At 41.4% G+C, this 27,716-nt stretch overlaps 1 protein-coding gene across 1 annotated transcript in view; it reads right to left on the bottom strand.

The window, feature by feature from the left end:
* LOC126175072 (pyruvate dehydrogenase E1 component subunit alpha, mitochondrial-like) overlaps nucleotides 1-27,439 on the bottom strand; it is a 90,655-nt gene extending 63,216 nt beyond the window's left edge. Inside the window, exon 1 of the mRNA XM_049921599.1 lies at nucleotides 27,300-27,439. Coding sequence (XP_049777556.1) covers nucleotides 27,300-27,341 — 42 coding nt within the window. The 5' untranslated portion in view covers nucleotides 27,342-27,439. The remainder of the gene's footprint in view (nucleotides 1-27,299) is intronic.
* Between the last annotated feature and the right edge of the window lie 277 nt (nucleotides 27,440-27,716).

The raw sequence follows: 27,716 nt of genomic DNA, 5'->3' as shown, positions 1-27,716 counted from the left end.
AGGAAAGCGTATCTGAAGAGGAGAAATTTGTTAACATCGAGTATGGATTTAAGTGTAAGGAAGTCGTTTCTGAAAGTATTTGTATGGAGTGTAGCCATGTATGGAAGTGAGAAGTGGACGATAAATAGTTTAGACAAGATGAGAATAGAAGCTTTCGAAATGTGGTGCTACAGAAGAATGCTGAAGATTAGATGGGTAGATCACATAACTAATGAGCAGGTATTGAATAGAATTGGGGAGAAATTTGTGGTACAACTTGACTAGAAGAATGGATCGGTTGGTAGGTCATGTTCTGAGGCATCAAGGGATCACCAAGTTAGTATTGGAGGGCAGCGTGGAGGGTAAAAATTGTAGAGGGAGACCAAGAGATGAATACACTAAGCATATTCAGAAAGATGTAATCTGCAGTAGGTACTGGGAGATGAAGAAGCTTGCACAGGATAGAGTATTATGGAGAGCTGCATCAGACCAATCTCTGGACTGAAGACCACAACAACAACAACAACAACGACAACAATTGTTTTCTTTGATAAGTTGCTTTCCAACTGAAATTTCGGTACTTAAAGGTTGAGTTATGTGTTTCATTGGCATTCTGTGTCAAGATTATGAATTAGATTTCCCTGGACCAGCTGTAGTCCATTTTTAGCAGTATGTTTTTAGCTGTTGCTGAGTCTTGCTGCTTTTGCTGTTTCTGCCAGTACTTCATTTTGCAGGCGAGATTCATAATACATAATTGTTTCGTTTTCTTTGCGCATGTAGGTTCCGTCAGTTTCTTTATTTTGCCAGGGCCATATGTCAGTGCAGAAAAACTCACCATACCACCTTGGGTCTCCTCTCAGCACCTGCCTTCGAACTGGAATTGTTGTGGTCTTCAGTCCTGAGACTGGTTTGACGCAGCTCTGCATGCTCCTCTATCCTGTGCAAGCTTCTTCATCTCCCAGTACTTACTGCAACCTACATCCTTCTGAATCTGCTTAGTTTATTCATCTCTTGGCCTCACTCCAGGATTTTTACCCTCCACACTGCCCTCCAACGCTAAATTTGTAATCCCTTGATGCCTCAGAACATGTCCTACCAATCGGTCCCTTCTTCTTGTCAAGCTGGGCCACAAACTCCTCTTCTCCCCAATTTTATTCAACACTTGCTCATTAGTTATGTGATCTACCCATCTAATCTTCAGCATTCTTCTGTAGCACCACATTTCGAAAGCTTCTATTCTCATCTTGTCTAAACTATTTATCGTCCACTTCTCACTTCCATACATGGCTACACTCCATACAAATACTTTCAGAAACGACTTCCGTACACTTAAATCTATATTTCATGTTATCAAATTTCTCTTCTTCAGAAACGCTTTCCTTGCCATTGCCAGTCTATATTATATATCCTCTCTACTTCGACCATCATCAGTTATTTTGCTCCCCAAATAGCAAAACTCCTTTACTACTTTAAGTGTCTCATTTCCTAATCTAATTCCCTCAGCATCACCCGACTTATTTCGACTACATTCCATTATCCTCGTTTTGCTATTGTTGATGTTCATCTTATATCCTCCTTTCAAGACTCTGTCCATTCCGTTCAGCTGCTCTTTTAAGTCCTTTGCTATCTCTGACAGAATTACAATGTCATCGGCGAACCTCAAAGTTTTCATTTCTTCTCCATGGATTTTAATACTTACTCCGAACTTTTCAATTCTTTCCTTTACTGCTTGCTCAATATACAGATTGAATAGCATCGGGGATAGGCTACAACCCTGTCTCACTCCGTTCCCAACCACTGCTTCCCTTTGACGCCCCTCGACTCTTATAAGTGCCATCTGGTTTCTGTACAAATTGTAAATAGCCTTTCGCTCCCTGTATTTTACTCCTGCCACCTTCAGAATTTGAAAGAGAGTATTCCAGTCAACATTGTCAACAGCTTTCTCTAAGTCTACAAATGCCTTTCCTTAATCTTTCTTCTAAGATAAGTAGTAAAGTCAGTATTGCCTCACGTGTTCCAGTATTTCTACGGAATCCAAAATGATCTTCCCCGAGGTCGGCTTCTACTAGTTTTTCCATTCGTCTGTAAAGAATTCGTGTTAGTATTTTGCAGCTGTGGCTTATTAAACTGATTGTTCGGCAATTTTCACATCTGTCAACACCTGCTTTCTTTGGGATTGTAATTATTATATTCTTCTTGAAGTCTGAGGGTATTTCGCCTGTTTCATACTTCTTGCTCACCGGATGGTACAGTTTTGTCAGGACTGGCTCTCCCAAGGCTGTCAGTAGTTCTAATGGAATGTTGTCTACTCCCGGGGCCTTGTGTCGACTGAGGTCTTTCAGTGCTCTGTCAAACTCTTCACGCAGTATCATAATAGATAAACACAAGAAAAATGAAGGAATACAAGACGAACATCAGCAAAACCGATAAACTGCGGGGACCGATTCCTGACTGCCAGTGGTGGAAAGGTGCTATGAACATGTGTCTGGAAATGCACCGTTGCCACGGTAGATGCCGCTGATGCATGAAAGTTCGTGTGACCACGTGCCATGTGTTCGTTGCGTGTTGCAGGATGTGTGATTGACGCAGCGTACTGTAAGCATCAGAATGGTCCGGTTTTCACGTCAGAAACAAGCCGAGATGGTGTTTGTATACGGTCAAGCAGATACCAGCAGAGGCAGTACAGTTATACCAAAAAAAGTAACACCCCAGACACCAACCACATCACACAATATTTCAAGCACTTTTTGCGCGTTTGTGTGATCATGGGTCTCAGACAGACGAACGTGCAGCGAGGCGGCGGAGTGTGCATACACCGGATTTGGAGGAGCGGTTTCTGCTTCTGGACTATTTCCATCTGCTTGGCGGTACACAGACGCCATCTCGGATTATTCCGGGCATGAATACCCGACCACTCTGCTGCTTACAGTATGCTGCGTCAACCACACAGCCTGGAACACACAAGGAACACACCGCACGTGGTCAGAGGAACTTTCATTCGTCAGAGCCATCTACCGTAGTAGCGATGCATTTCCAGATGCATGGTCATAGGGCCTTTCTTCCTCAATTTCTAGTCAGGACCCCGTCACCGGCCGCTGTGGCCGACCGGTTCTAGGCGCTTCAGTCCGAAACCGCGCAGCTGCTACGGTCGCAGGTTCGAATCCTGCCTCGGCCATGGATGTGTGTGACGTTGGTTAGGTTTAAGTAGTTCTAAGTCTAGGGGACTGAAGACCTCAGCCATTTGAACCATTTTTTTGAACCCGTCACTGCAGCTGTCGGTTTTATTAATGTTCACCTTGTAGAATGGAGCAGACATGGAGGGAACCATTGGAGAACTGTGAGCATTTTGTGAAATTTAGGTGAGGCGAATTATTGAGCTGTGTTTATTCATTTAATGTTAAATCAGGATTGTGCGCCAAATGTTTGTTGATTTAGGGGCTTCCAAGAAATTACATTTTTGACTTCTGTTTGCTAAAAGGAGGACATTTGACTGTTTCTGGTATCTGTGGCCCTCCCTCAGTACATTCTCAGGTCATAATACAGCAACATCCGTCTGCGTTCTGTCAAGAGTTTCGTAGTGCAAAATGTTCATCAGGCACGTACATCGGTTCAGACACTATCCAGAGAAGCCAAATACATAAAATCTGGACTAATCCACGAATAACTACAGCCTAATGTATACAGGGTATCAAAAATGGTTCAAATGGCACTGAGGACTATGGGACTTAACTTCTGAGGTCATCAGTCCCCTAGAACTTAGAACTACTTAAACCTAACTAACCTAAGGACATCACACACATTCATGCCCGAGGAAGGATTCGAACCTGCGACCGTAGCGGTCATGAGGTTTCAGACTGTAGCGCCTAGAACCGCTCGGCCACTCCGACCGGCGTACGGCAGATATTTGCAATTTCCTTTTTTCAGTCTGTATCTGGAATCAGCCCAAACAAATTCTACTCATCTACATCTACATCTACATGTATACTCCGCAAGCCACCTGACGGTGTGTGGCGGAGGGTACCTTGAGTACCTCTATCGGTTCTCCCTTCTATTCCAGTTTCGTATTGTTCGTGGAAATAAGAATTGTCGGTATGCTTCTGTGTGGGCTCTAATCTCTCTGATTGTATCCTCATGGTCTCTTCGAGAGATATCAGGTCTTTCGTGCTCCACCCAGCGTCGATGGAAAGAGTTGGTTTGTTTCTCGTTACAAACAAAATTATTATTAAAGTGGAATTTGATGGTTGAAGCGGTCACTGTAGCAAATATCTACTAATACCAGAATTGCTGGTTACTGTTTTTATCACAACCGAGGTAGATTCTTCCTACACGTCGGTCAGGGGCCTGAAGCTGTCGTAGTAAAATCCTGAAACTGGTTGCCAAATAAAATAAGGTTGGAAATTTCACGGCTGGAAGCTGTTTAATTTGAAATCCTCTATCGAACAGCCGAGTCCTGCAACCATCTCTAAAAGGATGGAGACCACGTTTTACATTAGCCGTCTTCATAAAGCTGTCTACACAAAGATTTTTGATGATGCCTCACTTTTGATGACTGCAACTAAGGCAGTCTTGTTTCCTTGAGAGCAAAAGGCTTTTAATTTTCATAGTGGCCATAGCTCTTCTCGTTCCGTAACTAGTAACTATAGAACCAGTAATCAAACCTGCAACGAACCAAGTGTTACAACCGACTCACGAACCTACGTCTAGATACTACTCTGACTGGTGACACGTACGTAGGCATCCTGTCTGATCACCTGCATCCGTTCATATCCATTGTGCACTCCGACGGACTTGGGCAATTCCAGCAGGACAATGCGACACCCCACACGTCCACAATTGCTACAGAGTGGCTCCACGAGCACTCTTCTGAGTTTAAACACTTCCATTGTCCACCAAACTCCCCAGACATGAACATTATTGAGCATATCTGAAATGCCTTGCAACGTTCTGTTCAGAAGAGATCACCACGCCCTCGTACTCCTACGAATTTATCGATAGTCCTGCAAGATTCATGTTGTCAATTTCCTCCAGCACTTCCTCAGACACTAATCGAGTCCATGCCACATCGTGTTGTTGCGGCACTTTTGGGTGCCCGCGGGGGGCGCTATACGATATTAGGCAGGTGTACCAGTTTCTTTGGCTCTTCAGTGTAAGATCTAATAACATGTCGAAATTCGTATGCACCTATGGCAATCACTTTCTCACATTAAGGATATGTATCACGAAAGCTCTCATTCTGTTGCCTGAGGTTCAAACCCACGTCCGGCCATCGATATTTATGTTTTCCTAAATCGCTCCAGGCAAATGCCAGGATGGTTCCTTTGAAGGGTCACGGCCGATTTCCTTCCTCATCCTTGACACGATCCGAGCTTGTGCTCGGTCTCTAGTGACCTCGATGTCGACGGGGCGTTAAACCTAATCTTCCTTTCTTTCTTTTTTTGTTGCCTAAATGGCGGGGGAGGATAGACAGGACGTGTTGGCTTGATGACTTGGCTATTTTGTACAAGCCTGGCTCTCCTACCGATCTTCACTACCGTATTGCTATATTCACATCACACAGGTCCTCCACCATGTGCCATGGCTAATGACTCAACAAGACCTACCTCCACTATTCCACAGACAGACCTGTTAATTGTTTTTGATAACCAGTGCGATTTGAACAATGCCACCACAATAAACATAAATTCATATTGCCTGCTGGTGAATCGTGTTGTCGCTGACCTATGTAACTGAGGTGCAACTATCAACTGCAGCAGGTGAAAATGATGTCAAGGGAATTGCTACGTGAAGTATATTTCCAAGTTTTGATGGTCGGACACATCTTGAAGAATGAAGAATAGTTAGTTTGGTAATGGAGGGAAGTGTGCGTTAGGGAGAGGAAGGGGGTGGGGGGGGGGGGGCGGGAGGAGGCCAAATCTTGCACGCAACAAGCAAGTTCACATGGATGTAGGATCTAGTAGTAATGCGTAGCCTATATGAAAAGACTGACACACGACAGACTGCCATGGAGAGATCTATCAAACCAGTCTTCTGAAAGGCAATAACAACAACTGAAATCTGTTAGGTAGCTGTCTAGCACAAAAAAATTCACTCATATCGCTATCGTTACAAATCAAACGTCGAATCTTCGTATGTGTTAGCAAAACTGCATAAAAATCGGTGGCAAAACTGCTCCTGTTTCTGGTTTGTCAGCAGAGGAACAACGCGGGGCACGGTACACCAACAACCCTCCCACCCCCTACTCTTTAAACAATCCAACTTACGTGTATTAAACAGCTTCAAACGCCTGATTACTTCACAGATGAGTTAATGTGTGGATGATTTTGGTCCGGGAAATTTGCGCTCCGTTTTAACAAAAGCTAGTTTACCGCGCCACTCAGTGTTTATGGCGTCATATCTCCCGAAGTGTGCGTAGTACGATGATATAATTTTGCAGGTACATCAATGGTGCATAGGGATACAATTTTGTAGGGAGCACATTGTGCTCATGTGGGAGCGATCTAGATGCTTGTGAAACAGTAAACTGGTAGCCAAGATCGCAGGAGTTCTTTTTATTCCACGATTACCGGTTTCGGTGAAACTAAAGCCGTCATCATCGGATCTTAGGACACATTACCCCTGCTAAAGAGCATATTATGACAAGATTTTAATTTTTAAATTAGTTCAGTAACTATATCAAATGCTGAAAACGAAATTTTTATTACCTCTGTGAGCCGTTACATACTCAACATGAAATGGTGTGTGGTGAGCGTAGAGGCTTAGTAGTAAAGATAAGATATGAAGAGAGAGTACGTGACACCGTTTCAGAACATTGATTCTCCTACCGATGATGTTGTAACCCGTATGTTTCCTAACATCCGATGATGGCGGCTTCAGTTTCGCCGAAACTGGTAATCATGGAATAAAAAGAATTCCTGCGATCTTGGCTACCAGTTTATTGTTTTACAAGCATATGGATACAGTCTGCAGGGTGTTTTGCTAAAACTCTCTGTAGTGATGAGAAAATAAATTAAAACTTCATGCCTGATACTGAAATTTTACTGCACGAACAGCGAATATATAGCGAGCGATAATTTTTTTCCTTTCATTATTTCAAAGGGGATGTTAGCGAGGAAAAGTTTCTAAAATGTTTGAAATTACGCGTAAAGGTCGCTAGTAGTCACTAAATGCTGTCATTTTCAAATGCTGTATGAAAACAGTCTGGATAATTGGCGATGGGAGTTACGCTGCCTCTAGCCACGTACACAGTTTCTAACTTTAATTCTTGACCTAGTGTGCGAAACTTTTAACGTAACATTATACCTCCTAATGAGCATATTATGACAAGATTTTAATTTTTAAATTCGTAATTATAGTATTAGTAATTATATGAAATGCTGAAAACCAATTTTTTATTACCCCTGTGAGACGGTACATACACAACCTGAAATGGCGTTTGGTGAGCGTAGAGGTTTAGTAATAAAGATAAGAGAGAATACGTGATACCGTTTCAGAAAACTGGTTCTCCTACCGTTTACGTCATCACTTTTTTACTTCTACCTTAAGAGCTAAATTATTCTTAATGCGTGAAGAAACGTAACCCTATTCGCTACAGGACGGGACGTCAGTGCTGGCGTACCAGCTGCTGTTAGGTTATTCTTGAACCATTTGCGTCATTGTCGAGCAGAGTTGCACGTAGCTTGTGCTTGGGTAATGTGTTTACACAGCCTAGGCATACAACATTAAGAAAACAGAGTGGCCGTCTTGTAATTTTTTTTAATAATTTATTTTCTTACTCAGGTCACATAACCGTATCATTAACGACTTCGACTTCTTAACAAGTCATCAGATAATATGTTTGAAAGAAAAAATGGGGAGGGTATACTAAAGTACTAGAAAACCAAATTACAAATCAAACAAACTACTTTTCACAACCACACGTATCTGAATTCGTTAGATAGTAACTCGTCAACTGAAGAGACCTAGAGGGGACCTCGCAATGTCTGATCTCTTGTTGTCGACACTGAAGGCTTGAAAGCTGTACATCACAATCACAGCTTTCAGAATTTTTCTTCTGTGTGTTCTAAACCACAAACACCGTGTAAACATGTTTATGTGCCGAACAATCGATCTCTGAAAGTGTCACTGTCTGTGACGAACTCAGTAGGGATATGTGAGGTGAAATACTTTGGCGAGCCGTAACGCTAGCCAGTCAGAGGGAGATGCACGTCATGTTCTCAGCTAGGAACGGACAAAAGGGAATTACAGGCTTGCTTGATGTTCCGGTCGGCTTTTTCGAAGCGCAGAGGAGCTGCTGTGACTGAGTAATCAGTTAAATGGATTTGAAGTCACTTTCTGTTGAACATTCTCAGATCTCGTGTTACAAAAGTTTTGTTCTGCATTGGGCTGCTTCTCGCATTAGTATCTGGAGGAGTTCCAGGCACGCAGCTTGTATTTATCTGTGTTCAAAATTTATCGTTCGTTGTTCTCGAGGCATGTTAACAGAAATCTGGTTTACATTAGCTTATCCGGATGCAAGGGCCGTTGAAATCGTCACACACTCATCTAGCGAGCTGTTTTCAGCGCTCTGTAACGCATATGGAATTATTTCTTTCCTTAGGAGTGGCCTGGTGTACGAAACGTTTCATGTACAGGCAATTGTGTGCTTGATTGTGGGCACGATTAAGCTTTAGACGAAACTTACTCTCTTAAATCAAAGTCTACGTGGTTCACTCGTGATTCCTTGTCACTTTTTAAAGGTGTTAACATCCTTACGATAGATTGTGCACTTTGAAAACTTCATTTAGTTACCTCTCGTAATGTTATCGATTTTCTTTCAACAGAGATACCAGTCTTACTGAGTCACTATTACAATCAGTAAACAAATTTCTCAAAACTGCAGTCAGCAGTACGTTTCGGCTATTTCTTTGCATGCTTCTTAGGCCAGCAAGTAAGTCAGCAGCCTGAGATGCGGGATCATCACTTTATATACGACGTGATTGCTTTGTGTCTTTAAAATTCATATTTCTAGATAGAATAGTGTAGATTAACAGACTGAACCAAGCATGCTCACTGGACATAACATGGCCACAACCTGAAGTACTACACGACCTGAAACGACGTTGTAAGCTTATCACAAAGTAGTGCTATCACAGAAACCCTTCAGATGTTCATTTATTACGTTATGCAAAGTAATCTGTATCCTTTATTCTCTTATCCCATTGCTCTAAAATTTTGTAGTCATATACCGTTATCATATGACTTTTGTAGGTCTAAACATTATGTTGTAGAGGGCATCATTTTAGCTCATACTCAGGATACATATTTGCACGTATTCCGAACGTAACAGAAGAACGGGTAACTTACAGGCTGCCAATGATTATGCTGGTAACTCTTATATCACAAATATGAGATTACAAACATTCACAATGTAAAACTGATTGTAAGAGAAAGTCTTCGCGAAGTGAAAACTGATAAAAATTTACTGCAATTTTGTCAAATAAAGACATGATTGGAGACCGTGACCGTTATATGAGGTAAATTGTTGATAGTGTACAGCAACCAGCCACAAATTGATTTTAGGTTGCTTTATTTAGAAAGTGGCGTTGCCGGTTTCGATTTTATACAGTTCATAATTAGAAGATTTTAATGATTTCGTCAAAACATGTGATGCGTTGGTTAACTGGTAAGCTGCTCTAGGATAAACAATAATTCATTGTATTGCTGCATCTTTGACTTGTGTACTTCGCAAACTCTGTATTGTGTTTCATTGGGTGTGAGTCAGTCACAACATGAGGTCACATTGGAAATTCGTTTTGTGACTAAATGAAAGTGTTGACAATGCCAACAAACGTATGTGATGGTGAAAATACAAACAACATTTCGAATATGATTCGCTGGAAGAAAACTGTGCAAACAAATGCTCCAGACGGACGTTTCACGTAAGTTGCACTGTAATACAAGTCAGTAGCGCAGCCATCTTTGTTACGCGTTTGTAGCTGTGAATTATTATTTACCCTATGGCAATTCATCAGCAAACGAACGCATCTTATGTTTTGACGAAATCATGAAAGCCGTCTGATGATGATGAACTTCACAAATTCTAAACCGCTAACGGAACTTTTTCAATAATGTAACCTAAAACCAATTTGTGGGTGGTTGTTGTACACCATCAATAATTTATTATATAAAAATTACCTAATTGTTGGTATAAATGAGGTAAACATGCACTAGAAGCAAGCTAGTGACCTCCTCTGTACACGTGATCGGAGAACGGCAGATTAGTAGCTGGTAGTGGCGAGTGTACGATAAACAGCCAGTGTGAACTAGCGTACTCTTGCGACCAGCACGCACTAATTTGCTACTCGCAGAACGCTTCCGCAGGCGAGCTTCATCTAGCCTGCTTCTGGTGCACATCTAGCTTATTCGCAACAGCAGTCATGTAATTTTCTAACTAGATTTCGCTTTCAGAACGCTCTATCTTTCAATTGCTTTTATTGTGTACCAAACCGGTATTATTACTGATTCAGTTGTAGTGTTTAGAATTGACAATTAGAGCCCAGATATGTTTAAGTTACGATCCGGCCTCTTCAGTTGACGAGTTACTATGTAAGGTATTAACTATGTATGGTTGCTTATAGAAGTTAGTTGGAAATACTGAAGAATGGAATGCAACTCGTCGACTTTGCCCATAGAGTAAATACAGTATCTCTGGAGCGAGCATTCACATGCGCAGAACAGATTTTGTGTTGTCAACATACATTGCCAGCCTGGTCACGTGTTCTCGGGACGTCGTCTGTTTGTCTGTACGTATAGCGCCCTGTATATTTAGAATGTCACTACATCCCTAGTACTGACGGATTCTTTTCGTACGTGTCGTGAATTATTTATATATGTTACGCAGACATTTTAACAGTATCCATTTGATACGGGGAATAAACCAGCTACGTAACTTTTAAGGGCAAGTGATATTGCATTCTGCTTTTTTGCGATAGGTGTCACAGTTCAGATGCACTCGATTTTTGGTAGTTTTCGGTATGATACGGCACTTTATAGTATTACAGAGCCTGACGTACATTTTTGCAGTAATAGTCTTGCAAAACGACTTGACAGTACGCTAGTACTTTTGCAAGTGTCCGAAATACACCGAATTTGCCACAAATTAGCGATTATATCCCTGCTAATTCGTCCTTTTTTCTGCTATTTCTGCTTATTTATTTTCTCGTTTTTGCGACCTAAAGCACAATTTTTCTTACTGGTGACACTTTGAAGCATTTATTTAACGCATTTTACGTACTTGCTCCCAGTTTATTAAATAAATAGTAGACTGAGTAAGAAGGGGGGAAAAAGGCGATCGGAGAATAAATGTACTGTAAAGCAAATACAGTTGGCCATGTAACAGTCAACCCATATAACATTATTAAGGGAAGTGGAAACTGACACAAATGAAAGAGTTTGGGGACATGTTTACTAATATTTTACGCTCGCCTTTACTTTTTGCACTATTGTCATCACAGTTTGTCAAGGTTTTTGAGTGTAAAGATGAAACAGACATCTCAGTGTACAAACATATGCCAAATAATTCAGAATGGAACACATTTCTCAGTGAAAGAAAGTAGCAAATATGATAACCACAAGTTATATATACGAACCTGACAAATTTCGTTTTACAGGTGGTTTTCGTGTGGGTACTTTTGGTAGTAGGTGCTGTGCAAAATTAAAAATAGTTGGTACAGCATCTACCTTCAGCCACACACATCCAAATTTTTTTCTGCCTAAACATTCCTCTTCAAAGAGTTTTGAACATACTTTGGAATATTTTGTGGGGACAAAATTAATCCTCCTTATTTTCTGGAGCCACATCTTTACTCGTTGTTCATCCTTCGGGAAACTAAAATATAAATCACACATAATCATCATCCATGCCAAAGACACACTTAACATGGTGACCTACTGTAACTTTATAGTAAACAAAAAGGTTTGGACACACGTAATTATACGAAGTCAATTACAGACTCCCACTCTATTGAATTTATCTGTCTCCCGTCTTTCAAATCTATATACATAATCGACAAGTCACTGATAAATGCATGGAGGATAGTATTTGCTGAAACAACTAACCATTCCCTTTCCTGTTCCACTAGAAAATTTACGAGAGGAAGCGATTGTTTGTAAGCTTTTGTACAAGTCGTAATATCTACTGTATAGTCATAAAATCGTAGAAAAATAGGTCTACAGAATCAAGCCTTAATTACAATACGTCTCGAAATTTTTAAACATATACAATGTCTCTTACTAATATGATAACTATAATTAGAGTTAGATGGTATGTACCCATGAAAAGTTACTATCTCTCCTTTCACATATTTTTCTTTGCATCCGTAGCAACAACAGTAATTCACCAATTACACTATCAACAAACGGTGAAAACACAACAAAACTTTTGATATTATCAACTTCAAACTCTGCGGAAAGCACACACGCAGAGCAAAGTCCCGAAAACACATGACAATCCTGGTTTAATGTTGACAACATACGCAGAACGCAATGCTAACTCCAGAGATATTTACTCTATGACTTTGCCCAATGACTTCATAGGTAAGCCACAGATGATAGCTGACAAACATCTGAAAGCATAAACGAATGTTCAGAAACAAAGAAATGTAGCACTGAGTACAGAGATCGAACATGTACATCACGTGAACCCATATTGTAAAAAAGAATCTTATGTAAAGGAAAAATAATGATGCGCGATTTATGGAAGTCCATAAAATAAATCAAATTAAAGAAACAGATGCGGGAATTGGGGAGTTTCGGGCGGATACCACAAAAGAAGATTCTAACAAAAATATCAGAAAACGTATTACGCAAGAGGAAAATTACGACAAACCGAACACTGATATCATGTACGACCGAGGAAGAGGATACCCTTGGAGGAAAAAACACCCGCCAAACATTGGTATTACCAATGGCCAAAAGAACAGGATACCTAGCATCGGTATCCTGTCCTTCAGATAACCTGTACTGGTCAACGGAAAAAGAATAGGGCGGGCCGCTGTGGCCGAGCGGTTGTAGGCGCTCCAGTCCGGAACCGCTGCTGCTGCGGTCGCAGGTTCGAATCCTGCCTCAGGCATGGATGTGTGTGATGTCCTTAGGTTAGTTAGGTTTAAGTAGTTCTAAGTCAAGGGGATTGACCTCAGATGTTAAGTCCCATAGCGCTTAGAGCCATTTGAACCATTCTTTGAAAAACAAGATACTAGTATTACCCACATCCAAATGAACAACATACCTAACATTAGTATTCCGTACTTAAGTTGACCTGTGTAGCATTATTTCAGCTGACATGTATATTACCTAATGCGTAGAAAACGGTACCTCTACATTAGTATCCTGAAGTAAACTGAAAAATAACATACTAGTGTTACCCAATACAAAAAGGACGATAAACCTGACATAGGTATCCTATTCTTTACCAATGGCCGATACAATGGCAAATTAAAACGATTACACAAATTCTTTAATACGACGACCAACAACAAAACGCGTGCACTGTTTCTTTGGTTTAATTCTACATTCATTCACTTATTTAAATTTACGATTTGACGCTTCGTTTCCCAAGATTTGCTATCTAGGACTCATAAATAAACAACTTATCAGCTGTGACTTGAATATGACGTCATTGGTCAAAGACAACGAGTTGTATTCCATTTTTCAGTTGACCCAGTTAATTTGACCTGTAATTCAGTTTACTTGTACTCTGTTATCTTCTTTTTTCTTTCATTTTAAACGCATCATCTGACGATGAGTTGGTACTAATACATTTGTGTGCCTCAGTGGCCGGGTGCTACCACTTCTTAAACAGAAAACCTAACAAACTTAATTGTATGTACAGATAATAGTAATAATAATACTAATAATAATGACAATTCATACCCTTCAATGGCCTGGTACAAGTCTTTCTATTGGACGCCACTTCGGAGGCTGACGTGTCCCTAACCTACCCAGTTGTCCAACTGTGGTAAAGGGACCCACATTTTAACGTGGAATCCGAACCACATGTTGTTTTGGCGACTCCTCGCATCGTTAAGAGACGACGGCTGGGTTAAAACGAACACTGAAAAATCCGTAACCACTCAGTTTCTGTGCTCGCGGTTTGGCGCTGGACCACCAAGACCGATAAGTATATAAATAGTTCATCTACAGGTTAGGATGAGTGAGTTTGCGAGTATCAAAATATGTGACATACATGGTTGTATCTTTTGATTGCATTGAATTAGAAACGTAAATTTTTTATGCTGCCTAGTAGCCGTAGGTCGTAATATCTGACATAAATTTAAACTTGACACAGCTTCCCGTTCCTGAGTAAAATGGGTCTTAACAGTCGAACGGATAGACAACAAAGTAATCCTATAATAGTTCTGTTTTTATCGATTGAAGGAGAAAGCCCTAAGTAATACCGACTTCTGAGCTGTGACACTTCTCGCAAACCAGCTAGATTCTAGTACTTTATCTCTTTAAAGCTTTAGGCCAAGTAGATTCCATACATCGAATGATGACGCCCGCATCTCGTGGTCGTGCGGTAGCGTTCTCGCTTCCCACGCCCGGGTTCCCGGGTTCGATTCCCGGCGGGGTCAGGGATTTTCTCTGCCTCGTGATGGCTGGGTGTTGTGTGCTGTCCTTAGGTTAGTTAGGTTTAAGTAGTTCTAAGTTCTAGGGGACTGATGACCATAGATGTTAAGTCCCATAGTGCTCAGAGCCATTTGAACCATCGAATGATGATGCGAGATGCGAGCACAAAATCGCGGTACTTTTGGACAGCATCTGTCTATGATAGCGACGTAATGGCGTTCAAAATCTGTAGGGTGCTTACGGGCAAATCTTACGCCAACCATAGTCATGTGACTGATGTAGTCGATGTATGTTGCAGACAGAAATTCGGTTCTGCGCATCTGATTGCTCGCTGCATAGATATTCCTACTCAGTGGTTAGGCTAGTACGTGGCAAACAAGGGAAAACAGAAGGAAAGAAGGAATATATAGGATGTCTATACAGGGGAAGAAAAACTTGAGGGCAATATTATAGAAAGCGAAGAAGATGATGAAACGGGAGGTAAGAAACTGTGAGAAAAATTGGACCGAGCACTGAAAGACCTAGGTCGAAACCAGGCCCTTGGAGCTTGCGATATTCACTGAGAATTAATGAGATTGCTGGAAGAACCAGCCATGACAAAAGTATTCCACCTGCTGCGGAAGATGTATGAAACAGGGGAAACACACTCAGACTTAGCCAGAATGTAATAGTACCAGTTAACAAACGAGGCGGTTGCTGACACGTGTGAATACTGCTCAACCACCAGTTTTGTGGTATGGTACAGAGGTCGCATTGCCACACCATAGCTGACAACGAGAATCGATACCACAGATATTAGTGAGGGTTCTATGCAGTCTGCAATGACGTATAAGAGGCGCTCCTGAATATCAGCTCTGCATCGCCCTCAGGTTGTCAGTGTAGTGTCGGACATGTCAGTGTTCGCCCAGTTGCAGACCTCAGCTACAGCAGTCAACATCATCACGTAGGACAGTAACCGTTGAAGTGTCTGATGAAATGTATTTCGTATATGTTCCTTTCTCTACTGCAAAAGAATAGTTTATTAATTAGTGCATCAAGTGATGCTTTGCTGGTCATGACAGTTTAAAGTATTCAGATTACCCAGTAATTCTGTGACAAAGATTTGAGTCAAAGTAAAGTAAACCTTTTATTCATTTATATAATAAAGCGAACTAATATTTCCTGTGTTGTGCTATGATGAGCCTTCTCCCAGAGCAATCAAAGAAAGTAGCTTTGCCTGGTGACAACAAGTTTAATAACAAAAGTGGAAAAACTAGTAGAGGCCAACCTTGGAGAACACGATATGCAGGAACATCAAAGACAATACTGACACTGCGACATACCTTAGATAAGTTGAATGAGGGTAAACCTACGTTTGTAGCATTTGTAGAGTTCGAGAAATCCTTTGACAGTGTTCACTGCACTCTTCCGAATTTTGAATCTAACGGGGATAAAATACAGGAACCGAAAAGTGAATTACAACTCGTACAGAAACAAGACTGGAGTTTTAACAGTCGAAGGACGTTTTGGAAAGGGATTTAAAGCTCAGGGAGACGAAATAAAAATTTGCTAGTTTGCCGATACATTGTAATTCCATCACAGACGGTTAAGAAACTAGAAGAGCAGGTGAACGAAATGAATATTGTGTCGAAAAGAGATTATAAGAGCAACACCAATAAAAGTAAAACAAGGGGAATGGATTGTCGTCGAATTAAATCAGGCCATGACGAGGGAATTAGATTAGAAATATGTGCGCTAAGTGTAGAGCATTAGTAGTTTCCCTATTTAGGCAGCAAAATAACAGATGACGGTCGAATTAGGGAAGATATAAAATGCAGACAGGCAATAGCAAGAAAATAATTTCTGAAAAAGAAGAATTTGTTAACATCGAGTATAAATTTAAGCGTCAGAATTACTTTTCCGAAGATATTTATGTGGTCGTGGTCTTGTATGCGAGGGAAACGTGAACGATAGGTAATTCAGACAACATGAGAGTAGAAATATTTGAAGTGCGGTGCTATAGAAGAATGCTGAAAATTGGATGAGCAGATCCACTAACATATTAGGAAGAACTGAATCGAACGGGGAAAAAGTAATTTATGGCACAACCTGAGCAAAAGAAGGGATCGGTTGATAGGACACGTCCTGAGGCATCAAGGAACTGTCAATTTTGTAATGGAAGGAAGTGTGGGAGATAGAGGCTTGAATACACTAAGCGGGCCGGCCGGGGTGGCCGTGCGGTTCTAAGCGCTTCAGTCTGGAACCGCGTGACCGCTACGGTCGCAGGTTCGAATCCTGCCTCGGGCATGGATGTGTGTCATATCCTTAGGTTAGTCAGGTTTAAGTAATTCTAAGTTCTAGGGGACTGATGACCACAGATGTTAAGTCCCACTGTGCTCAGAGCCATTTGAGCCATTACACTAAGCGGGTTCAAATGAATGTAGGATGCAGTCATTATTCGGGCATGAAGAGGCTCGCACGGGCTAGAGAAGTATAAATTTCTATGGACTGAGCATTCGGATGCGCAGAACGAGAATTCCACCCGCAACCTCTGCTGCAGTTCAAGCCACGTGATTTTGTGACCGCGCATTTAGCCAATATAGCGCTAAGAGTATTTTGAGTGTTAGTTCGCTGCTACTGATACATCATCTTCAGAAGTACGATGAAACTTTGTATATGTTTTTTACAGACTTCCTAACTATTTGATACCAGGCCTAAAGATGTGACGAGCAATAGTATTTTGCTTTTTCGCAACAGTATCGTAGCTCAGCTTTCACTTTACTTAGGTTTTTTTGTAATGGGATAACAATTGACAACCAACATTGTTTTTTACGCTTTTTGTCGCACTTATTCATGTTGTCGAGTCTTTGTTCTAATTAATTACATTAGAATGCCACTGTAGACGGCACCGAAGTGTCACGAAGAAAGAATGCATTGGAATCATGCAACTGTAACAGTAAATACGGTAACCGATTTGCACCATCCGCTTGCCCATTATTGTTTTCAGTTTTCCTTTATTTACCATTCTGCCTCTTATAGACAAGTAAAAGTCTATAACATTTTCCCGTCATTTCATCAGAAAAGAAAAACCATACACTACCCACAAAAAAAAAAATTTACAAGATCAATGCTCTTAAGTTTGGAGCAACAAAAGAAGTGACAGCTAACAATATTCTTTTAATGTTTTCTGTTGCATTGATTGTACTGTGGAATCTGTTCTAATCAACTGCGTTACAATGACATTATACAGGAAACTGTCTCATGAAGAAATACTAAACACACAAGGGTTTGAGAACCTTCATAAATCGGATGAAATTAATCAGACTGTCATGTATCAATTTTATCTCCAAATGAACGTAGCATGAATATGGGAGTTTACACAAACACACTTGCAAATTTATCTAGCACTTGTCTCGTAAACACATACTATAATATCGTGGAAATTATCTCTACAATATAATACTGTGTCTCGCTTTTTTTATAATATAAAGTGCCTCATATCAACATGACATTTGCTATTATACATTTGTTGTACATCCCTATGAAAAGTAACAGGATCTCGTTTCACGTACTTTTCATTAAGTCCGCTGCAATGACAATACTGCACTGTAACTCATACTAGAACTCCAACATGCAGAAACATATATAAGGCAAGGCGAATACGTATAATATTCAAGTCACGATATTACCGGAAATTGTAGATATGCAGCGTTGCCCCAAAATCACGTGATTAGCCCGGTTAGATGTCGAGAAGAAGCGCAGTAGGCTATGCTTACTCCATTGATACATATACTCAGTGGGTTAGAGCGGCGATTATATTATCAGAAAATGCCAGCTTGGATGCGACCATTACTTATGCTCACCCACCTGAGAATCTAATGCACGGCCTGCTTATCTGTTGACGATACAATGAACATAGTTTGCGGACAGCCGCCCTTTTTGTTAGCGATGGACAACCGACTGGTTTTAACAGCCGATTGACCAGTCTGTTGGCTTTTCGTTCAATTGGTTTTTACAGTCGAACGAAACAACTGAACAAAACTAGTCTTTCGCAACTGTCAGCGATTTGAATGTTTTCATTCACCTACACTCCGGGGTTCATTGGTTTCACTTAAAGTAAGACAACCTACTGACAAAAGTACTGATATTTACGGCAGTTATATGAATGTTTTCTCTCATTTTCCTGGTTTGCGTGACTTCATTTACATGAAGCGTGCCATTCGTCCCGTAAAAAACGTTAAGTCCCCTTTTCTGCTCGCGTGTTCCGGGTCCCCAGAATTTTTGTTGGGGCGCGAATAGTTCTCATATTTTCGTGATACTACTCTCTTCGTCCAAACAGACCATAGAAGGCCCAACGGTACCGACCGGCCGGCGTGTCATCCTTAGCCCACACGCGTCACTGGATGCGGATATGGAGGGGCATGTGGTCAGCACACCGCTCTCCCGGCCGTATGTCAGTTTACGAGACCGGAGCCGCCATTTCTCGATCAAGTAGTTCCTGTTTGCCTCACAAGGGCTGAGTGCAACCCGCTCGCCAACAGCGCTCGGCAGACCGGATGGTCACCCATCCAAGTGCTATCCCAGCCCGATAGCGCTTAACTTCGGTGATGTGACGGGGAACCGCTGTTACCGTTGCGGCAAGGCCGTTGACACTTTCGTGATACCGTCTTCCTAAACTAAAAAAAAACCGAATTATTCTGTCATTTATTGACGCGAAAAAAGCTGCATCGACGCTTATTTCACTTATTGTTCTCATTGTTGAAGGCGTTTTGTGAACAGATGAAGTTTGCTTAGTCTTGTGTTCTCAACTGATGCGGTGTGCTGTCATTTGCGTAAACTAAGTTATTGTGCCCAAGCGCAAGTGCACCTTTACTTTCAACTTAAAGGAGGAAGATCCTTTCTTTCAAGAGGCAAAGCTTAGTTGTAAAGTTGCTGTAAAATGTGCAATGCCGCATTTTCGATTGCACGTGGTGGGAACTCGGATATTATTCAGCATGATAAATGTAACAAACATAAGCTAGCTTCTTTTACTGCTGTTGCAACAACCTCCAAAATCAGTTACTTCTTGGGTAAGTTTTTTCACACATCCTAAGAAGTTCTGCTCACGGTGTTTGTATGAAACATGCATTTGGAAATGTAATACATTGCCAGGTTAAAAATTCTTTATTAATGGCCTGTCATTAAATCAAATTCTTGATGTTCAGGATCACAGAACTTTTACGTTAATTATAATAATGAAAGGTATGATATTATCGTTGCGGGTTGACCTGGTACTTGATCGTAACTACTATTAAGACATTTCATTAAAGTCGACTTTATGTAGTGAGAACTATACATGTTAGAGTTGTTAGCTATAATTAGTATCAAGATAGAATGGTCAAATAGTAAAAGCATAATTCGTGAAATTACAGGAAATGAAGAGGCTTCATTGGCTTCAGTTGAGGAAACCTTAGCATACCATACTGTGTGTCATAACCACAGCTACAGTTCCGTGTATTCCACAATCAATGTCATTAAAAAACTGTATGACGTCAAGTTTAGTTGTAAACTAACAAAAACTGAAGCCATTATTAATGGTGTATTAACTCCTTGGTGCAGACAAGTTCTTAGATATCTTGACTGTGTAAATTTTGTTTTGCATTATTATCATTACTCACGAGTCAACAAAGTTCCTTCCAGTATAAGTAAAATATTTCACTTCAGAAAGCGGAGTGCATAAAAACATACTGGAATTATTTTTACTGAAAATGAAACTTCTAACATCTAAAAATGAGGAATCAGTTCTGCATGATCACTGCCTAAAACCAAAGTTTGTTTGTTTATCTGCTGACAGCTTAAACAGTTTTTATGTAAACTGAAGGGGCAGAGAAAATATTTTTGCTAAATTAGAAGCAAGCCTTGGTAGGAATTATTTTATAGGTGTGGGTTGTGTGGAACGTATCATCCACAACAGTGTGGTATCACTCGTTCGAACGTTGTCAATTCGTGTAGATAATGTTATTTGTAAAATTTACATATATTTTCAGATTTATGCTGTAGGGGTGGAATGACTGGGAGAGTTCTTTTATTTTGGAAATGTCAGTTACCATCAATTGCCAGGTTACAGAAGAACGAGATGAGTGACATTGCTTCCTGCTTTTGAAAGAATTTTGAATTTATGTCTTGCTCTAAATTCCTTTTTTCACTTTGAATCACGTTGTCTTTTATCTTTGCAATCAGTTTTTAATAATGAGGAATCTGAAATTATGGTTGTGGTTTGCTGATAGTTGATCCATCTTTTTGAAACAAGCATAAGAGAAATCGAAAAGCAGCATGCCTTCCTTCTAGAGACAATATCTTGTTGTGAATTATTCCTAACAAACATAAAAAACAGGAAAAAATAATTTTGTGAGTTTCAAGATTAATTCTATGTTGAAGGGCTTGTATGACAGTACTCAAGCTGCTCACAGTAGGTGTTATTCCTACGTTCATTCATTCAATAATGTAGTACTTGAATACTTGCTTTCATGGGGGAAGTAATTTTCAGATTATAGTCGACTTTGTTGCGCCAATTTGAAAAAGAAGCTGCAGTGAAGTGATATAGAATCAAGCATACCATTGATTCAAAAAGTAAACAGTGTAAAAATTGGTAGTGCAGAATTGTTTGATGAATATTGTCTTGTCAAAACAACTGGAACAACTCCAAGAAAGAAGTGCGTATTATACGGGTTGTAATATTTAAAGTTTAAAAGAAAATTGCGTAAAAGTAGTAATTTTTCTTGAAATTGTAGAAACTGCTGTGTGCATCCCGGGGTTGAATCTGGGATATAAGTTTTGGTTGTCAAAAATGAATTATTATTGGTCATGTGATAACACAGATGTTTTAAGTAATGCAGTTGCGATTGCAATGTTTCTGAAGTGTAGTCTAACCACTTCATGTGCAGACCTGTATGACAGATTGTTATACAGTAAGTAGTTATGTGAGAAAAATTCACACAGGTGAAAAATACCAAGAAAATTCTAGTAATATGAAGGATTTGTTGGTGCACTTCAAGTAGGGTATTAATAATCATTGTTCTGATGCGTAGTGCATTATTCAGTATCACGTTTCCGTCATCCTAATGGTCTATTAACATTTGCATCAACCACAGCTACGCTTGTCAACTTCTTTTTATACACAAATAGCACATCCTATTTCAAGGAGAGGTGAATAAAAAAAATATTTCTGAAAACGAAATATTTTCAAAGTTTATGTATTTATCTACTTAAACACGAATTTCTGGCATTAAATATGGTTTTTTGGTTGGTTTTAAAATGTTGGTAACTGGTACTACATTATAAACTTGTGTAAATGATTACTTTCTTATCTAAATTTATTGAAGATCTGTCTCTCTCTTCCCACTGGTTTGAGCCCTACACCGATCATTTTACTTCGGTAAATTGCCATGTGTCGTGAACAGAAAGCATATAAGATATATCTTTTTAAATTGTTTACTGACTTTTTCACTTGCCTTTTAAGCATGTACTGTCGCAATTATTTTTAATCATACGTTAATGTTCTTTGAATTTCTTTCATTTAGTTTCATAACCTGAATCATCCATGACGATACTGTATATCACAGTGAATTTATCTTGAGGATCACTTTTCATCCCGTCATACGATTGCTTCCTTTCCCACGCCACCGAGCGTTTTGGCATTCTGACCAGACACAAAGTTCACTATTCAGTAAACGCCTACTCAAAAATGGACGAAAAACGGAACTAAAAGCTACATATTAGCACCCAATAAAAAGCAGATATCGGAAAGACAGCAACAGTAACGACAATTGATAATAAAGTGCAGTAAACAATAATTATTTAACAGTACCAAAACAACCGAATGTTTCCGCCGAGAATTGAATGCGCCGGGTTGTGTCGAATGTTTTCATATGTTTGTACCCGTAGACTGATTTTGCTCGAAGGAAATTAATGAATAATTATCCTATGCATACGTCAAACTACAACCGACTGCATCGACCGTTTCCATTCGGTCGCTCCAGCACACCAGTTTCACGCAAAAGAATAAATCAATAGTTCAACAAACACGTAATTAAATCAGAATTACTACTTTGTCAATGAAATTTGATAAAATATTCATTATGTTTCTTCGAGAAAGATTTTTGGTGTAACGCAAAAGTGGTATTACCCCGTCGTCAAATATCTCGACATAGTTCAATTAGAATGGCTAGCATGTAACAACAGAAGAACCTTGCGATATCAGTAATTTTTGAGAATATTTCGCGCTTAGAAACAGCGGTTTGGCTAAAAGTAGTGACGTTGGTGGCGTTACAACGCCCGCTCTATTCACCGCCTTCGACTGCCATCATGATATGAGGGTCTGAGGACGGTCAAACACTGGCCGAAACCGGTTACCGTCGAAATAAATGTTTTTTAAAATACAAATGATATCAGATGAGAAACTGCTATTTTTAATTCTGTTAGTTCTATAGTTCATATTTACTTATTTTTACAATGCGAAACGAAATGCGATCAAACCAATATCCCACCACCTGTTAATGCTAAGATACATTAAATAAAATCTGAGTGCAATGTATTGTATACAGTTCACAGTATCCGACTCGTAATCTAATCATGGAAGAAATCATTTAACGTGAGAAATGAATTGTAACTCAACGTGTTTTAAGTTCAAAAGGGGCTGATTATGCGTACATCCGCGTGCATGCCAAGTACTTTCTGATGCTTTATGCCGATTGCAGCTCGCTTTCGCGAATTGCTTTACGTATTTCAGGCACATTTTAGTACATTCAAAACTAGACACGATTTTTAGATTATTTCACTTGAGCTGTTGTTTATTCTGATAGAAGACCTTTTGACCTTGTCTTTGCTTTTTCTTTCCCGGCTGTAACATTTAGCTCACTATCATGTCCACCCGTGACGCTGTCTACTTTATGTGCATATGTTATCTTACAGCTAGCGCATGTTCCATTCCATTTAAAACAAAATCGAATTCGTGTTCACTTTCTGCTACAGCTGATGCATCATCAATGAATGGTGTTGTGCTAACTTTCTGTGCTTGACAAACAACAAAAGTACTTTAATTCAGTGAACAAATAAACAACGGTGGTAACAATGAATCTGCTTTATCGCTTTTCCATATTTATTGCGCCCCAATCACCTCCGATATACGACCTCATTTGCGTTTTGAATGTGCTCCATACACTCAACACTTGACCGTCTTGTATTGTGCCGTATACATTCCAGGTGTTTGCAGTAAACAGAAGACGATCGCTTTCTTTGATAAAATCCAAGCTGAGACTCTAGATTTGATCAAATAAATTTGACGAAAGGTGACATGTGACTGAAGTTTCATATTACACTAAGACAAATACACAGACGGAAAAAGAATCGAAACACCAGGAAGGAGCTGTGCAACGTAAGCGAAAGTTGGTAGTCGCGTTTCTACATCTAAAAGATACTGTGTATTCAAATTTGACACCAACCGCATAAGAGTGGCACTATCAGCTCCACTATGAGGATGTAAATCATGTTTGCTTTAAATACACGCTGTAACTGTGGTGAGAGTTAAGTCCCATTTGCCACTGGGCATGATGAGTTGATATTAGTCAAGAATGCCTTTAAAGCGACACCTCACTAAGTTTCATCGAGGTCGTGTAGTAGGGCTACGAGAAACTGGATGTTCCTATTGCAGGAAGACTTCTAGGAATATAGCCACTGTACACGATTACTGGCAGCGGTGCTCACGAGTATGTACAGTCGCCGCCCACTGTGGCCGAGCGGTTCTAGGAGCTTCAGTCCGGAACCGCGCTGCTGCTACTGTCGCAAGTTCGAATCCTGCCTCGGGCATGGATGTCTGTGATGTCCTTAGGTTAGTTAGGTTTAAGTAGCTCTAAGTCTAGGGGACTGATGACCTCAGATGTTAAGTCCCATAGTGCTTAGAGCCAATGTACACTCGCAAGACCATCCGGTTCCGGACGGCTCTCGCACATCGTACTGCATCTGCAGCAGCAATCTGAGCAGCCGTTGGCACCACAGTGACACAACGAACTGTTACAAATCAGTTGCTTGAAGGACAGCCGCGAGCTGGATGCATGGAAGTGTGCATTCCCCTGACCCCAAACCAATGCCATCTGCTCGTGGTCGTGCGGTAGCGTTCTCGCTTCCCACGCCCGGGTTCCCGGGTTCGATTCCCGGCGGGGTCAGGGATTTTCTCTGCCTCGTGATGACTGGGTGTTGTGTGATGTCATTAGGTTAGTTAGGTTTAAGTAGTTCTAAGTTCTAGGGGACTTATGACCACAGCAGTTGAGTCCCATAGTGCTCAGAGCCATTTGAACCATTTGAACCAATGCCATTTCCCACATCAGTGGTGTCAAGGAAGAGGTCATTGGAGGGCAGGGTGGAGGTCTGTCATGCGTTCTGGTGAAATCCGGTTCTGCCTCGGCGTCAGTGATGGCCGTTTCTTGGTTAGGAGGACAGTCGAGGGCTTGCAACCAATCTACCTACACGCTAGACACACTGTACCTCCACCTGGAGATATGGAGAGGTGCAATTTCGTATGACAGCAGGAACACTCTCGTGGTTATCCCGCTAATCCTGACTGCAAATTTGTACGTCAATCTGGTGATTCGGCCTGTTGTGCTGCTATTCATGAACAGCATTCCAGGAGGTGTTTTCCAACACCGTATCGTCCACGTACCGCTGATCTAATCCAACATGTTCTACAGAGCGTCGACATGTTGTCTTGGCCTGCTCGATCACCAGATCTGTCTCCAATCGAGCACATATGGAGCATCTTCGGAGCGCCATCCACAACAAGCGTAAACCATCCCAGGATTGGCCCACCAGATGCGTTAGGCATGGTACAACACAATTGATGCAGGTCTACGTTCTTGCGTTGAACGTTCTGACTGTAACACCGGTTATTAATGTTCCGTTATTTCACATTTGCGACGGCATATCTCACACGTACATTAAACTGTGATCTAGCGATGTTAATCACTTAAATACGTTACCTAGACAAGTGTATATCCTAAATTTCATTACTCTACATTAATTACACTACTGGCCATTAAAATTGCTACACCACGAAGATGATGTGCTACAAACGCGAAATTTAACCGACAGAAGAAGATGCTGTGATATGCAAATGATTAGCTTTTCAGAGCATTCACACAAGGTTAGCGCCGGTGGTGACACCTACCAAGTGCTGACATGAGGAAAGTTTCCAACCGATTTCTCATACACAAACAGCACTTGACCGGCGTTGCCTGGTGAAACGTTGTTGTGATGCCTCGTGTAAGGAGGAGAAATGCGTACCATCACGTTTCCGACTTTGATAAAGGTCGCATTGTAGCCTATCGCGATTGCGGTTTATCGTATCGCGACATTGCTGCTCGCGTTGGTCGAGATCCAATGACTGTTAGCAGAATATGGAATCGGTGGGTTCAGGAGGGTAATACGGAACGCCGTGCTGGATCCCAACGGCCTCGTATCACTAGCAGTCGAGATGACAGGCATCTTATCCGCATGGCTGTAACGGATCGTGCAGCCACGTCTTGATCCCTGAGTTAACAGATGGGGACGTTTGCAAGACAACAACCATCTGCACGAACAGTTCGACGACATTTGCAGCAGCATTGACTATCAGCTCGGAGACCATGGCTGCGGTTACCCTTGACGCTGCATCACAGACAGGAGCGCCTGCAATGGTGTACTCAACGACGAACCTGGGTGCACGAATGGCAAAACGTCATTTTTTCGGATGAATCCAGGTTCTGTTTACAGCATCATGATGATCGCATCCGTGTTTGGCGACATCGCGATGAACGCACATTGGAAGCGTGTATTCGTCGTCGCCATACTGGCGTATCACCCGGCGTGACGGTATGGGGTGCCATTGGTTACACGTCTCGGTCACCTCTTGTTCGCATTGACGGCACTTTAAACAGTGGACGTTACATTTCAGATGTGTTATGACCCGTGGCTCTACCCTTCATTCGATCCCTGCGAAACCCTACATTTCAGCAGGATAATGCACGACCGCATGTTGCAGGTCCTGTACGGGCCCTTCTGGATACAGAAAATGTTCGACTGCTGCTCTGGCCAGCACATTCTCCAGATCTCTCACCAGTTGAAAACGTCTGGCCAGTGGTGGCCGAGCAACTGGCTCGTCACAATACGCCTGTCACTACTCTGTATGAACTGTGGTATCGTGTTGAAGCTTCATGGGCAGTTGTACCTGTACACGACATCCAAGTTCTGTTTGACTCAATGCTCAGGCGTATCAAGGCCGTTATTACGGTCAGAGGTGGTTGTTCTGGGTACTGATTCCTCAGGATCTATCCCAAATTACTTGAAAATGTAATCACATGTCAGTTCTAGTATAATATATTTGTCCAATGAATACCCGTTTATCGTCTGCATTTCTTCTTGGTGTAGCAATTTTAATGGCCAGTAGTGTATTTTTTGGTGTTGCGATTTCTTTCCGACAGTGTACTTCACAAAGCAACTTTATCAAAGAAATTTGATAGTATAATATTGGCCTAGGACTACCCACGATGAAATCGTATGTTTTGATAAGGTTGCTCTCGTCACTACTTGTTGGACGATGTGTCCGTTAACGTTATCCACACTTCCCTGGAGTACTCTGTCTTCTGGGCCTGCGACGTCGTTGCTGAGAGTCGCGGAAGTCACACACGCACACACTGGCACACACGAGACGACACGACACACAGACGCACCGTAGAGCTGCGTAGCGCGGCGCGCAGTCCAGCGGCTAGCATGGTGGGGGTGGGCGCCGTTCTGCGCCCAGGCAGCGACTGAGGGCGCGGCCGTAAGACGGAGCGGCTGGCTGGCGGAGCTGCTGCTGCTGCTGCTGCTGCTTCTGCCGCGGCTATGTTTAAACCTGGCGAGACACGCCCACGGGACGGGATTAGCGCTGGCATTTCGCGGCCGCCTTGGCTCGTCCTCGGCGCTGCACAAACATACGCGCGCACATACACTCGTAACTAGGGGTGGGGGTGGGAGCGGACGAAGCATTTCTGTAGATATTACAAGAAAATGAACACTGGTGCCGTACAGTGGTTTCACTAATCGAGAAAGAGCCAGAAAACCAGTAAGAGTTCGTATACAGGGTGGTCCATTGATCGTGACCGGAC

Source organism: Schistocerca cancellata, chromosome 3, assembly GCF_023864275.1.
Source record: "Schistocerca cancellata isolate TAMUIC-IGC-003103 chromosome 3, iqSchCanc2.1, whole genome shotgun sequence".
Classification (NCBI taxonomy): domain Eukaryota; kingdom Metazoa; phylum Arthropoda; class Insecta; order Orthoptera; family Acrididae; genus Schistocerca; species Schistocerca cancellata.
This window is presented reverse-complemented; position numbering and strand designations above follow the sequence as displayed.